The sequence below is a fragment of the Mustela putorius genome, unplaced genomic scaffold (genome assembly GCF_011764305.1).
Source record: "Mustela putorius furo isolate JIRA1106 unplaced genomic scaffold, ASM1176430v1.1 tig00000129_pilon_pilon_pilon, whole genome shotgun sequence".
NCBI lineage: Eukaryota > Metazoa > Chordata > Mammalia > Carnivora > Mustelidae > Mustela > Mustela putorius.
This window is the reverse complement of record NW_025421290.1, coordinates 53,443,059-53,456,177: the sequence shown is the minus strand read 5'-3', so window position 1 is coordinate 53,456,177 and position 13,119 is coordinate 53,443,059. Positions and strand designations below refer to the sequence as shown.

Below are 13,119 nucleotides of genomic sequence, written 5' to 3'. Positions count from 1 at the left end.
GACAGAGACTATATTCTAGTCACAGTTAATACCACAGTCAAGGTCCAAAATGGCTCAATGTAAGTAAGTTCTTGGAGTCAGTAGGAGACACACATATGCTGAGCCTCCTAATGAGCCTCAGTAATGCAGGGAAACTATTCTCAACAAAAGGAGATTCCACACATGTCCACTCTGTCCACACTCTGTGGGAGTGTGGGCAGGTGTAGCGGCATAAATGGGTACTCTCCATGCAGTAGTGAGAAGGAATGAAGTCTCCTGTTTTGAGGCAAAGAGCAACTGCTGTTCCCAGGTGGTGCATGCAGCTCACAGCTGAGGTTAGCAGTGGAGCTGAGTGGAGAATGTGGGAGTTATGTGCATAGTCAGAGGCTGGCCACTTGACATGACATCCACAGGCTGGTGACTGAGTGTCGGATTTGTTCCTGCACAGGTTTCTTCTGCAGCAGGACAGCTCCCCAATGCTGTTCTTCCTCATGGTCCCTTGCATCTTCCATGGACAGGTCTTTCTGAGCTTCTAACTCAACCTTCTCTGGTCCACCTCTGGCTGTCTTTAGTTATTTTCTCCACAGTCAGCAGAAGCCATTCCTGAACAACAAGGGAGTTCATCTCTTTTTGGAGCAAAGAACTCCTGGGTCAAGAGGGTGTGTGAATGGGGCTGAAGCAAGTGGCTTCTTTCTGCTCTTTCAGATCTTCCTCCAGCTGGTGCTTCCAAATGCTGCCTTCAGAGCTGTCAGTCATTAAAACTAGTGATTCCTGATGCAGGCAACAACACGACTTATCCACACGGATTGACTCTGGGGCGAAGAAGCCCTACAGAGAAAGTACACAGAGTACAATATCCCATTTATGAATTCTACAGAATTAAAGCCAATATAAAGTGACATGAAGAAGAACAATAGTTATGTGGGAACAGGGAGGACAAGGGAAAGGGAAGGAGGAATTCCAGGGGGAAATCTGGACATTTTAGGGAGAATTGGTGCGCTCACTGTCAATAATGTAAATTGCAGCACCTGTGTTATCATATCACACACTCCTTTTGTGGGCCGTTGATCTTGTGTCGAGTATACACATCAAACTTAATTATAGGTAATAGCAGAGGTGATTCCGGAAGGACATAGAGAGATCAGAAGATATGAAAACACACCAACACGATGCTGATATTCTCTAAATTTATGGTAAAGTATAAAATAAGCAAAATCAATCCATCCCCATTACAGGATGGGTTCCATATGCCGCATATCCTGACACTCTGTTCTGCAGATGATTCGGGGTGGGGGGCAGCAATTCCTGTAGGGGGAGCACTGACCTAGATCCTGGGGTCAGTCTCACCCCATATATGTTCATGGACACCCTACAAACAAGTATACACACTGGAAAGTTATATAATAAAAAAAATTTTTTTCAAAATTTGTCATTGGCACTAAATTAAAGGTATTCACAACGGCTTGGGTCACTGCCTTTCTGTCAGAATAGATCCCTAAGCTGAATATATAGCCAGAGGACATGCAAATAGGGCCTGTCCTCTGCTTATTTAACCAGCACAGCCAGATCCTGCAGCTGGGAGAGGAGCCCCAGGCCCGGGATACCCAAGTGTTCATTCAGTGATCAGAACAGAACACAGACAACTCACCATGGAATTTGTACTGGGCTGGATTTTCCTTCTTGCTCTTTTAAAAGGTAACGTATGGAGAAAAAAGAAATTGAGTATGTGAGTGGATTAGACTGAGAAAAAAACAGGATATGTGATAATTTCCTGACCAAGATGTCTTCCATCTGCAGGTGTCCAGTGTGAGGTGCAGCTGGTGGAGGCTGGGGGAGACCTGGTGAAGCCTGGGGGGTCCCTGAGACTCTCCTGTGCAGCCTCTGGATTCACCTTCAGCAACTACTACATGTACTGGGTCCGCCAGGCACCAGGGAAGGGGCTGCAGTGGGTCGCAGGTATTAGCGATGGTGGAAGTAGCACATACTACGCAGACTCTGTGAAGGGCCGATTCACCATCTCCAGAGACAACGGCAAGAACACGCTGTATCTGCAGATGAACAGCCTGAGAACTGAGGACACGGCCGTGTATTACTGTGCGAGAGACACAGTGATAGGCCCTCAGTGTGAGCCAGGACAGAAACCTCCCTGTTGACACAGGATGTGCTGAGCTGCAGGGGCATTCAGGGCAGCAGAGAGCACTCAGCATCCACAACAGAGACCAGACCCAGGAGCAGGTGCAGTGGGGTAGGACTTCCATTTGAGATCAGGGATTTCCTCTCCAGACTCTCAGCTGTCCACAGGGACATTTTTTTTAATTATTATTTTTAATTTTTTATTTTTTATAAACATATATTTTTATCCCCAGGGGTACAGGTCTGTGAATCACCAGGTTTACACACTTCACAGCACTCACCAAATCACATACCCTCCCCAATGTCCATAATCCCACAGGGACATTTTTTTTTCTCTTTCATCTCTCATAGCTTATGTTCTCCATGCAGCCAACTACAAGAATATAACTTTGCTTCCACACAGCAGAGATCTCACCAGTCTCTGGGGATCTTCCCTTCATCAACCTCTTCTATGTCCCATTTTTGTTCTCCACAGAAGCACATGCTGCAAATTCCCATCGTCCTTGAGAAACACCTGCACAGCCCAGGCTCTCTGCATGCTGCATGCCTCTTCTCTGCCCTCAGTGGGGCACACACAGTCCCCACATGTTTATGACTGCCCAAGTCAGTTCTTGTCCTCCTGGCTCCAGTGTATCCTCTGGCTCATTATACATGTGGGCAGACACAGGTGATCAGAAACTGCCCTTCTGTAGGCACCGCTGCATTTCCTGGATGAAAAAGGAGTCCACCTGCTATGAGGGACGCTCAGATTTCCCCATGAAACTGGTGGGATGACAATCCAGAGAGGAAAAGCCATCCCTTTCCTGCTGGGTCCTGTTCTGGTGGGGAGAGTCCATGAGAGCGTCCTTGGTGACTGTGTTTGAGACATGTTTCCCAGCTTCCACACAGGGAATCCATGTGAATCCTGAGGTCCAGCTGGCAGATCCCTGCCCACCCTGTGCTATCCATTGAATATCCATCAGAAACCACCCCCCAACCTCATTCTCTCCTTCTTCTGACTTTTCTCCCAACCTGTCCTGTATCCTGAGCCCCATGGAACTGGTGTCCTGTTACACTGTCCAGATCAGAAAGTGTCAGATAAAGAAAGGTTCAATAATGAATGTCTACCATGATGGGAGGGCACTGAAGTGGGGCTGAAATGGGGATATATGGCTTAAACCATGACCCAGAAATAAAATAATATAGCAAGTACTATATGAGACAATACTGTCACTTTGTCTCATATCCCTGCTTTTGTCCCATTGAACTGGCCAGGATTTCCCCTAGAGAATTCATAAATATCTTCTGGGATGTTTGCTCTCTTGATTTCCTATGAAACCAGTACTGATCTCCGCACATCAGAGGAGTCACAGGAAAGGCCCTTCCACTCAGAGTCCTTCTACTCTTGTAACGTCGGGGGGGGGGGGTCTGCATGGAATGCATCTTCTGTGTCTGAGGTGAATCTGTTTGCCTGTAGCTGGAGGAGGGTCAGGCCCACTCCTCACCTCAGCATGAAGCATCTTGGGGTGGTCATTCCCAAGAAGAAGGAAACTAATTAGCGGGTCTTCCGTGTGTTGGCAGCTGTCCTGTGTGTGTATTTAATACATTACAGGAATGTCTAAGAATAGTTACCAATCTAGTGTACCGGCCTCCTGTGAGTCTCCTTGTGTTGTGTTCACTGATCCAGATGAACCTGGACAAGGAGTCCCAGGTGTGCAGAACCTCACAGACTCTCTCACTTACCTGTATCACCACCAAGTTCTCTTGAGCAACTGTGGACTTTTAGTATTCTCCATTGTTCCCCAAATCTCATCTCTCAGTTTTTTCTCTGCATAATCAGCAGGCTGTCCCTAGCTGTGTTTCTTATGAGGTATATATACATTTCTTTCTGTTCTAATATACAAACATTGGCAGAAAATGTCTGATGCATTGCCTAATTGTCATATCCTTCTTTTCATAATAACCTTGGTATGTTTCATTTACTGATAACCTCTGATGAATTATTACACTATAAATCTGTATATTTTTAGATTCTGCTACTCCTGGAAGTACTATTGGAATTACTTGCATAACTGGTAATATATTTTACAGCCAAAAAGAGTTCACATAATTATATTTAACAGATGAATTTACTGTGCAATATAACTTATAAAAACAACCTAAAATAACAATCTGCTTGGGATTTTCATTCAAAATATTATAATGCCCACTTCCCATTATTTTATTATTTGTAGAGTTATTTAGTATAAAATATAAAACATAATAGTTAGGGGGAGACAAGATGGCGGGGAAGTAGGAGGAGGCCCCTTTTCAACCTGTACCCTAAAGTGAGCTGATTACCTGCCAATGAAATCCGATCACCCATGAAATCAGCCTGAGATTAGAATTATACACGTCTGGATCTCTATGGGGGCAGAAGACACCAGTGGGCAGGTACAGTGGAGTGGTAACATTGGACTAATATGGGAAGATAAACAAAAGGGGGAGGGAGCCACCAGAAGAGACCCATTGGAAATAGGAGAGCACCCTGCCACTGGGGACCAGCATTAACTTGGAGTCTGGTTGAAAGCACTCAAAAAGAACAAAGAATTGCAGGGGGAAGTTCTGGGAATCAGGGTGGTTAGGGACAGAGGCTTAAGTACCTGGACCCAGGACAGCCACCCCTGGTGCTGAGCCAGAGAGAGTGCAGTGAGGAAACCATGTATTGTTCCCTGAGCCACAAGCAGGTCTGAGAGCACTTGAGGTCCAGCTCCCATGAGGATCTGGGAGCCATGTCAGCCAGCAGAAGCACAGACTTTTTTGCAGTACCCACAGGCACACCATGTCCTGCTATTTAAGCCTGAGTCGTGCCCCACACTCTCCCATGAGAGAGGTGCATGCAAGTGCCATCCCAGTGCTCTCCCTCCTGGAAGGCCTGAGTACTGTCAGTCCAGGCCAGCAGGAAAATATCAGTGTGCTATCACTGTTTGGAACCTCTCTGGCAGTCTGGAGCTGCCCAGAGAGCCACCACTGTTGTCGTTTTGGATACAAGCAGGAGTTCCTGTGTCCCCAGGGCCGGCAACATGGGACCTGCTCTTCCTGTGGCAAAGGGGGAACTTATGTGTTCTGCAGCTCCCAGAGGGGAATAGACTGAGGTTTCTCTCTGAGAGGGAGGTCTGGGTGCAATCTCTTTCCTCTAAACCTCCAAAGACCATCAAAAGCTGTCAAGGGAAGAGAAAACAAATGAACAAACATAAAAACCTCCAGAGAACAAAGGCCTGAAAAACAGGTTTCCTCAGAGCCCACCCTCTTGAGGGGGCCTGGAGGACTTAACTCAGGGAACACTGCCTGAAAAAACACATGGCAGGCCCTTCCCCCAGGAAGCCAACCAGGGTAAAAAAAAAAAAAAAAAAAAAAAAAAAAAAAAAAAAAAAAAAAAGACTACAAAGGAACAACCACCAAGACTTCATAGATACAACCTTTATTTTTATTTTTAAATCATTCCCAATATTCTGGTTCATTTTTTATAGATAATTTTTTAACCTACTTACGAACTCAATGAGATGTCCAGTACATCAAATTCCATAGAAACATTTTAACCTGAACATTTTGATACATATACCCGTTTTCCTTTTGCTTTTCTATTTTTTAATTTTTTAATTTAATTTTATTTAGTTTAGTTTATTCTTTTATAATTTTATTTTTTAATATTAATATAGAGTTAAACTTCAAGATAATCTCATTCCCCCAATGGATGCTAACGCTATAGGTAAGCCAATTTTTAATCCCCCTTTATTAGGAAAGTTGAGTCCTTTAACAAAGATATCAAGATACATGAAGAAAAATCAAAATAACCTTCCTCGCACACACTGAAAATTTATAACTACTCTCCCATCTTTTTCATCCACCAGTGTTTCTGTGTATTTGAGTTTTACTAATAGTATATAAATCTTATACTTGGAGTTCTTTTTGATGAGCTTCTCGTGTCAAATACTTTTGTCACTCTTTCTGTTTGTTTTTGTTTGTATACTTCATAAATCTTGCATTGGGGCCCATTTTGGCTTAGACTTCTCTCTCTTTTTTTAATTAATTTATTTATTTTCAGAAAACCAGTATTTATTATTTTTCACCACAACCAGTGCTCCATGCAATCCGTGCCCTCTATAACACCCACTACCTGGTACCCCAACCTCCAACCCCGCCACCACTTCAAATACCTCAGATTGTTTTTCAGAGTCCATAGTCTCTCATGATTCACCTCCCCTTCCAATTTACCTCAACTCCCTTATCCTCTCCAACACCCCCTGTCCTCCATGATATTTGTTATGCTCCACAAATAAGTGAAACCATATGATAATTAACTCTCTCTGCTTGACTGATTTCACTCAGCATAGTCTCTTCCAGTCCCGTCCATGTTGCTACAAATGTTGGGTATTCATCCTTTCTGATGGAGGCCTAATACTCCATAGTGTATATGGGCCACATCTTCCTTATCCATTTGTCCATTGGAGGGCATCTTGGTTCTTTCCATAGTTTGGCGACCGTGGCCATTGCTGCTATAAACATTGGGGTACAGATGGCACTTATTTCATGACATCTGTATCTTTGGAATGAATACCCAGGAGTTCAATGGCAGGGTCATGGGGAAGTTCTATTTTTAATTTCTTGACGAATCTCCACACTGTTCTCCAAAGAGGCTGCACCAACTTGCATTCCCACCAACAGTGGAAGAGGGTTCCCCTTTCTCCACATCCCCTCCAACACATGTTGTTTCCTGTCTTGTTAATTTTGGCCATTCTAACTGGTGTAAGGTGATATCTCAATGTGGTTTTAATTTTAATCTTCCTGAGGGCTAGTGATGATGAACGTTTTTTCATGTGTCTGATAGCCATTTGTATGTCTTTTTTTTTTTTTTTTTTTTTTTTTTTTATTTTTTTATTTTTTATAAACATATATTTTTATCCCCAGGGGTACAGGTCTGTGAATCACCAGGTTTACACACTTCACAGCACTCACCAAATCACATACCCTCCCCAATGTCCATAATCCCACCCCCTTCTCCCAAACCCCCTCCCCCCGGCAACCCTCAGTTTGTTTTGTGAGATTAAGAGTCACTTATGGTTTGTCTCCCTCCCAATCCCATCTTGTTTCATTTATTCTTCTACCCACTTAAGCCTCCATGTTGCATCACCACTTCCTCATATCAGGGAGATCATATGATAGTTGTCTTTCTCTGCTTGACTTATTTCGCTAAGCATGATACGCTCTAGTTCCATCCATGTTGTTGCAAATGGCAAGATTTCATTTCTTTTGATGGCTGCATAGTATTCCATTGTGTATATATACCACATCTTCTTGATCCATTCATCTGTTGATGGACATCTAGGTTCTTTCCATAGTTTGGCTATTGTGGACATTGCTGCTATAAACATTCGGGTGCATGTGTCCCTTTGGATCACTACATTTGTATCTTTAGGGTAAATACCCAATAGTGCAATTGCTGGATCATAGGGCAGTTCTATTTTCAACATTTTGAGGAACCTCCATGCTGTTTTCCAGAGTGGCTGCACCAGCTTGCATTCCCACCAACAGTGTAGGAGGGTTCCCCTTTCTCCGCATCCTCGCCAGCATCTGTCATTTCCTGACTTGTTGATTTTAGCCATTCTGATTGGTGTGAGGTGATATCTCATTGTGGTTTTGATTTGTATTTCCCTGATGCCGAGTGATATGGAGCACTTTTTCATGTGTCTGTTCGCCAGAGGTCCTAGCCTCAGCAATCAGACAACAAAAGGAAATTAAAGGCATCCAAATCGGCAAAGAAGAAGTCAAATTATCACTCTTCGCAGATGATATGATACTATATGTGGAAAACCCAAAAGACTCCACTCCAAAACTGCTAGAACTTATACAGGAATTCAGTAAAGTGTCAGGATATAAAATCAATGCACAGAAATCAGTTGCATTTCTCTACACCAACAGCAAGACAGAAGAAAGAGATATTAAGGAGTCAATCCCATTTACAATTGCATCCAAAACCATAAGATACCTAGGAATAAACCTAACCAAAGAGACACAGAATCTATACTCAGAAAACTATAAAGTACTCATGAAAGAAATTGAGGAAGACACAAAGAAATGGAAAAATGTTCCATGCTCCTGCATTGGAAGAATAAATATTGTGAAAATGTCTATGCTACCTAAAGCAATCTACACATTTAATGCAATTCCTATCAAAGTACCATCCATCTTTTTCAAAGAAATGGAACAAATAATGCTAAAATTTATATGGAACCAGAAAAGACCTCGAATAGCCAAAGGGATATTGAAAAAGAAAGCCAACGTTGGTGGCATCACAATTCCGGACTTCAAGCTCTATTACAAAGCTGTCATCATCAAGACAGCATGGTACTGGCACAAAAACAGACACATAGATCAATGGAACAGAATAGAGAGCCCAGAAATAGACCCTCAAATCTATGGTCAACTAATCTTCGACAAAGCAGGAAAGAATGTCCAATGGAAAAAAGACAGCCTTTTCAATAAATGGTGCTGGGAAAATTGGACAGCCACATGCAGGAAAATGAAATTGGACCATTTCCTTACACCACACACAAAAATAGACTCAAAATGGATGAAGGACCTCAATGTACGAAAGGAATCCATCAAAATCCTTGAGGAGAACACGGGCAGCAACCTCTTCGACCTCTGCCGCAGCAACATCTTCCTAGGAACAACGCAAAAGGCAAGGGAAGCAAGGGAAAAAATGAACTACTGGGATTTCATTTGTATGTCTTGATTGGAGAAGTGTCTGTTCATATTGTGTGCCCATTTTTTGATATGACTGTCTGTTTTGTGTGTGTTGAGTTTGAGGAGTTCATTATAGATCCTGGATATCAAACTTTGGTCTGTACTGTCATTTGCAAATATCTTCTCCCATTCCTTGGGTTGCTCTTTGTTTTTTTGACTGTTTCCTTTATTGTGCAGAACCTTTTGATTTAGAAGAAGTCCCAAAAGTTTACTTTCGTTTTTGTTCCTTTGCCTTTGGAGACATATCTTGAAAGAAGTTGCTGTGGCTCATATCGAAGAGAATAATGCCTATGTTCTCCTCTAGGATTCTGATGGATTCCTGTCTCACGTTGAGGTCTTTTATCCATTTTGAGTTTATATCTGTGTACCGTGTAAGAGAATGGTCGAGTTTCATTCTTCGACATATAGCTGCCCAGATTTCCCAGAACCATTTATTGAAGAGCCTGTCTTTTTTCCACTGTATATTTTTTTCCTGTTTTGTCGAAGATTAATTGACCATAGAGTTGAGGGTCCATATCTGAGCACTCTACTCTGTTCCACTGATCTATGTGTCTGTTTTTATGCCAGTATCATGCTGTCTTGGTGATCACAGCTTTGTAATAAAGCTTGAAATCAGGTAACGTGATGCCCCCAACTTTATTTTTGTTTTTCAACACTTTCTTAGCGATTCGGGGTCTCTTTTGATTCCATACAAATTTTAAGATTATTTGCTCCAGCTCTTTGAAGAATACCGGTGGAATTTTGATCAGAATGGCATTAAAAGTATAGATTGCCCTAGGCATTACAGACATTTTAAAAGTGTTTATTCTTCTGATCCAGGAGCATGGAATGGTCTTCCATCTTTTTGTTTCTTCTTCAATTTCTTTCATGAGTGTTCTGTAGTTCCTCGAGTGCAGATCCTTTACCTCTTTGGTTAGGTTTATTCCCAGGTATCTTATGGTTCTGATGCTATAGTAAATGGAATTGATTCTCTAATTTCCCTTTCTGTATTTTCATTGCTAGTGTATAGGAAAGCCACTGATTTCTGTACATTGACTTTATATCCTGCCACGATGCTGAATTGCTGTATGAGTTCTAATAATTTGGGGATGGAGTCCTTTGTGTTTTCCATATAAAGAATCATGTCATCTGCGAAGAGAGAGAGTTTGACTCTTCATGGCCAATTTGGATACCTTTTATTTCTCTTTGTTGTCTGATTGCTGTTGCTAGGACTTCTAATACTATGTTGAACAAGAGTGGTGAAAGTGGGCATTTTTGTTTTGTTCCTGAACTCAACGGGAAGGCTGCAATTTTTTTCCCATTGAAGATGATATTTGCTGTGGGACTTTCATACATAGATTTGATAAGGTTCAGGAATGTTCCCTCTATCCCAATACTTTGCAGCGTTTTAATCAGGAACAGATGCTGGATTTTGTCAAATGATTTTTCTGCATTGATTGAGAGGACCATGTGGTTCTCCTCTCTTCTCTTATTAATTTTTTGTATCACATTGATTGATTTGCGAATGTTGAAACATCCTTGTAGCCCAGGGATGAATCCCACCTGGTCATGGTGATTTATCTTTTTTAATGTGCTGTTACATCCTGTTGGCTAGCATCTTGTTGAGAATCTTACCATCCATATTCGTCAGTGATATTGGTCTGAAGTTCTCCTTTTTGGTAGGGTCATTGCCTGGTTTGGGGATCAGGGTAATGCTGGCTTCATAGAAAGAGTCTGGAAGTTTTCCTTCTGCTTCAATTTTTTGAAACAGCTTCAGGAGAATAGGTGTTATTTCTTCTTTGAAAGTTTGGTAGAATTCCCCAGGGAATCCGTCAGGTTCTGGGCTCTTGTTTTTTAGGAGTGTTTGATCACTGCTTCAATCTAGTTACTAGATATCGGTCTATTCAGGTTGTCGATTTCTTCCTGGTTCAATTTTGGGAGTTTATAATTTTCCAGGAATGAATCCATGTCATCTATGTTGCTTAGCTTATTGGCATATAACTGTTGATAATAACTTCTGATGATTGTTTCTACTTCCTTGGTGTTCGTTGTGATCTCTCCCTTTTCATTCATAATTTTATGAATTTGGGCTTTCTCCCTTTTCTTTTGGATTAGTGTGGCCAATGGTTTATTGATCTTATTGATTCTTTCAAAAAAAGCCAGCTTTGGGGCGCCTGGGTGGCTCAGTGGGTTGGGCAGCTGCCTTCGGCTCAGGTCATGATCCCAGCGTCCTGGGATCGAGTCGCGCATCGGGCTCCTTGCTCCGCAGGGAGCCTGCTTAAAAAAAAAAAAAAAAAAAAAAAAAAAAAAAAAAAAAAAAAAAAAAAAAAAAAAAAAGCCAGCTTCTAGTTTCATTGATAACGTTCTACTCTATCTCTGGTTTCTACCTAATTGATCTCAGCTCTAATCTTGATGATTTCGCTTCTTATGTGTGGGGTTGGTTTGATTTGTTGTTGATTCTCCAGTTCTTTAAGGTGTAGAGACAGCTGGTGTATTCTGGATTTTTCAATTTCTTTGGGGGAGGCCTGGATGGCTATGTATTTCGCCCTTAAAACCTCCTTTGCTGTATCCCATAAGTTTTGGACAGAAGTGTCTTCATTCTCATTGGTTTCCATGAATTGTTTCAGTTCTTCTTTGATCTCCTGGTGGATACAAGCATTCTTAAGCAAGGTGGCCTTTAGCTTCCAGGTGTTTGAGTTCCTTCTGAACTTTTCCTTGTCATTGAGCTCCAGTTTCAAAGCATTGTGATCTGAGAATATGCAGGGAATCATCTCAGTCTTTTGGTATCAGTTGAGTCCTGATTTGTGACCCAGTATGTGGTCTATTCTGGAGAAGGTTCCATGTACAGTTGAGAATGAGTATTCAGCTGTTGTAGGGTGGAATATTCTGTATATATCTATGAGGTCCATCTGGTCCAATGTGTCATTCAATGTTCTTCTTTCTTTATTGATTTTCTGCTTCAATGATCTGTCTATTCTTGAGAGAGTCATGTTAAGATCTCCTATGATTAGTGTATTCATATCAATATGACTCTTTATCTTGATTAACAGTTTTCTTAAGTAATCGGCTGCTCCCATATTGGGAGCATAGATTTTAAAATTGTTAGATCATCTTGGTGGATAGTCCCTTTAAGGATTATGTAGTGTCCTTCTGTATCTCTGACTACAGTCTTTAGTTTAAAGTCTAATTTGTCTGATATGAGAATCACTACCCCAGCCTTCTTTTGAGGCCCATTGGCATGAAAGATACTTCTCCACCCCTTCACTTTCATTCTGGGTGTATCTTTAGGTTCAAATGGGTCTTTTGTAGACAACATATGGATGGGTCCTGGCATTTTATCCAATCTGCAACCCTGTGCCATTTTATGGGCACATTTAGGCCATTCACATTGAGAGTGAGTATTGATAGATACGTTTTTATTGACATCGTGTTACCTTTGAAGTCTTTCTTTCTGTAGACTGTCTCTATATTTCTGTTCAATGCTATTCTTAGGACTTTTCCTCTTTTATAGAACCCCCCTTAATATTTCCTGTAGTGTCGGCTTGGTGGTTGCATAGTCTTTTAAGCCTTGCCTGTCTTGGAAACTCTTTATCTCTCCATCCATATTGAATGTCAGTCTTGCTGGATAAAGTATTCTTGGCTGCATGTTCTCTCATTTAGTGCCCTGAATATATCTTGCCAGCCTTTTCTGGCTTGCCAGGTCTCTGTGGACAGGTCTGATGTTATTCTGATGGGCTTCCCTCTCTAAGTAAGGAGCCTCTTTGCCCTGGCGGCTTTCAAGATATTATACTTACAATTATAATTCCTCAATTTGACTATCAGGTGTCGTATTGTTTTTTTGGAATGTATAATCTTGGGTGGAGATCTTTCAGCCTCTAGTACATGAACGCTGTTTCCATTTGTGAGATTGGGAAAATTTTCATGAAGGACTTGTTCCACTATATCTTCTAGACTTCTTTCTTTCTCCTCCCCTTCTTGGATTCCAATAATTCTGATGTTGGAATGCTTCATGGCATCATTTATTTCCTTGATTCTGTTTTCGTGGTTTCTAAGCTGTTTGTTCCAGGCTTCCTCCTGATCCTTTCTCTCTATCTGTTTGTTCTCCAGATCACTAATTCTATCTTCTGTCTCAGTTACCCTAGCTTTGAGAGAGTTTTGGTTAGATTGGAACTCATTGAGAGCATTGTGAACCTCCTGCCTGGTAGCTTTCAGCTCAGCCCTAACATTGTGAACATCATCTTTGGTCGCTTTCAGTTTAGCCTT

General features: G+C 41.8%; 1 gene segment (V, D, J or C); it reads left to right on the top strand.

Moving 5' to 3' along the window:
- Window positions 1-1,546: 1,546 nt before the first annotated feature.
- LOC101685311 lies at window positions 1,547-2,132 on the top strand. The segment is given in 2 exon segments: window positions 1,547-1,674; window positions 1,777-2,132. Coding segments are annotated over 2 exon segments (402 nt in total).
- Window positions 2,133-13,119: the final 10,987 nt, after the last annotated feature.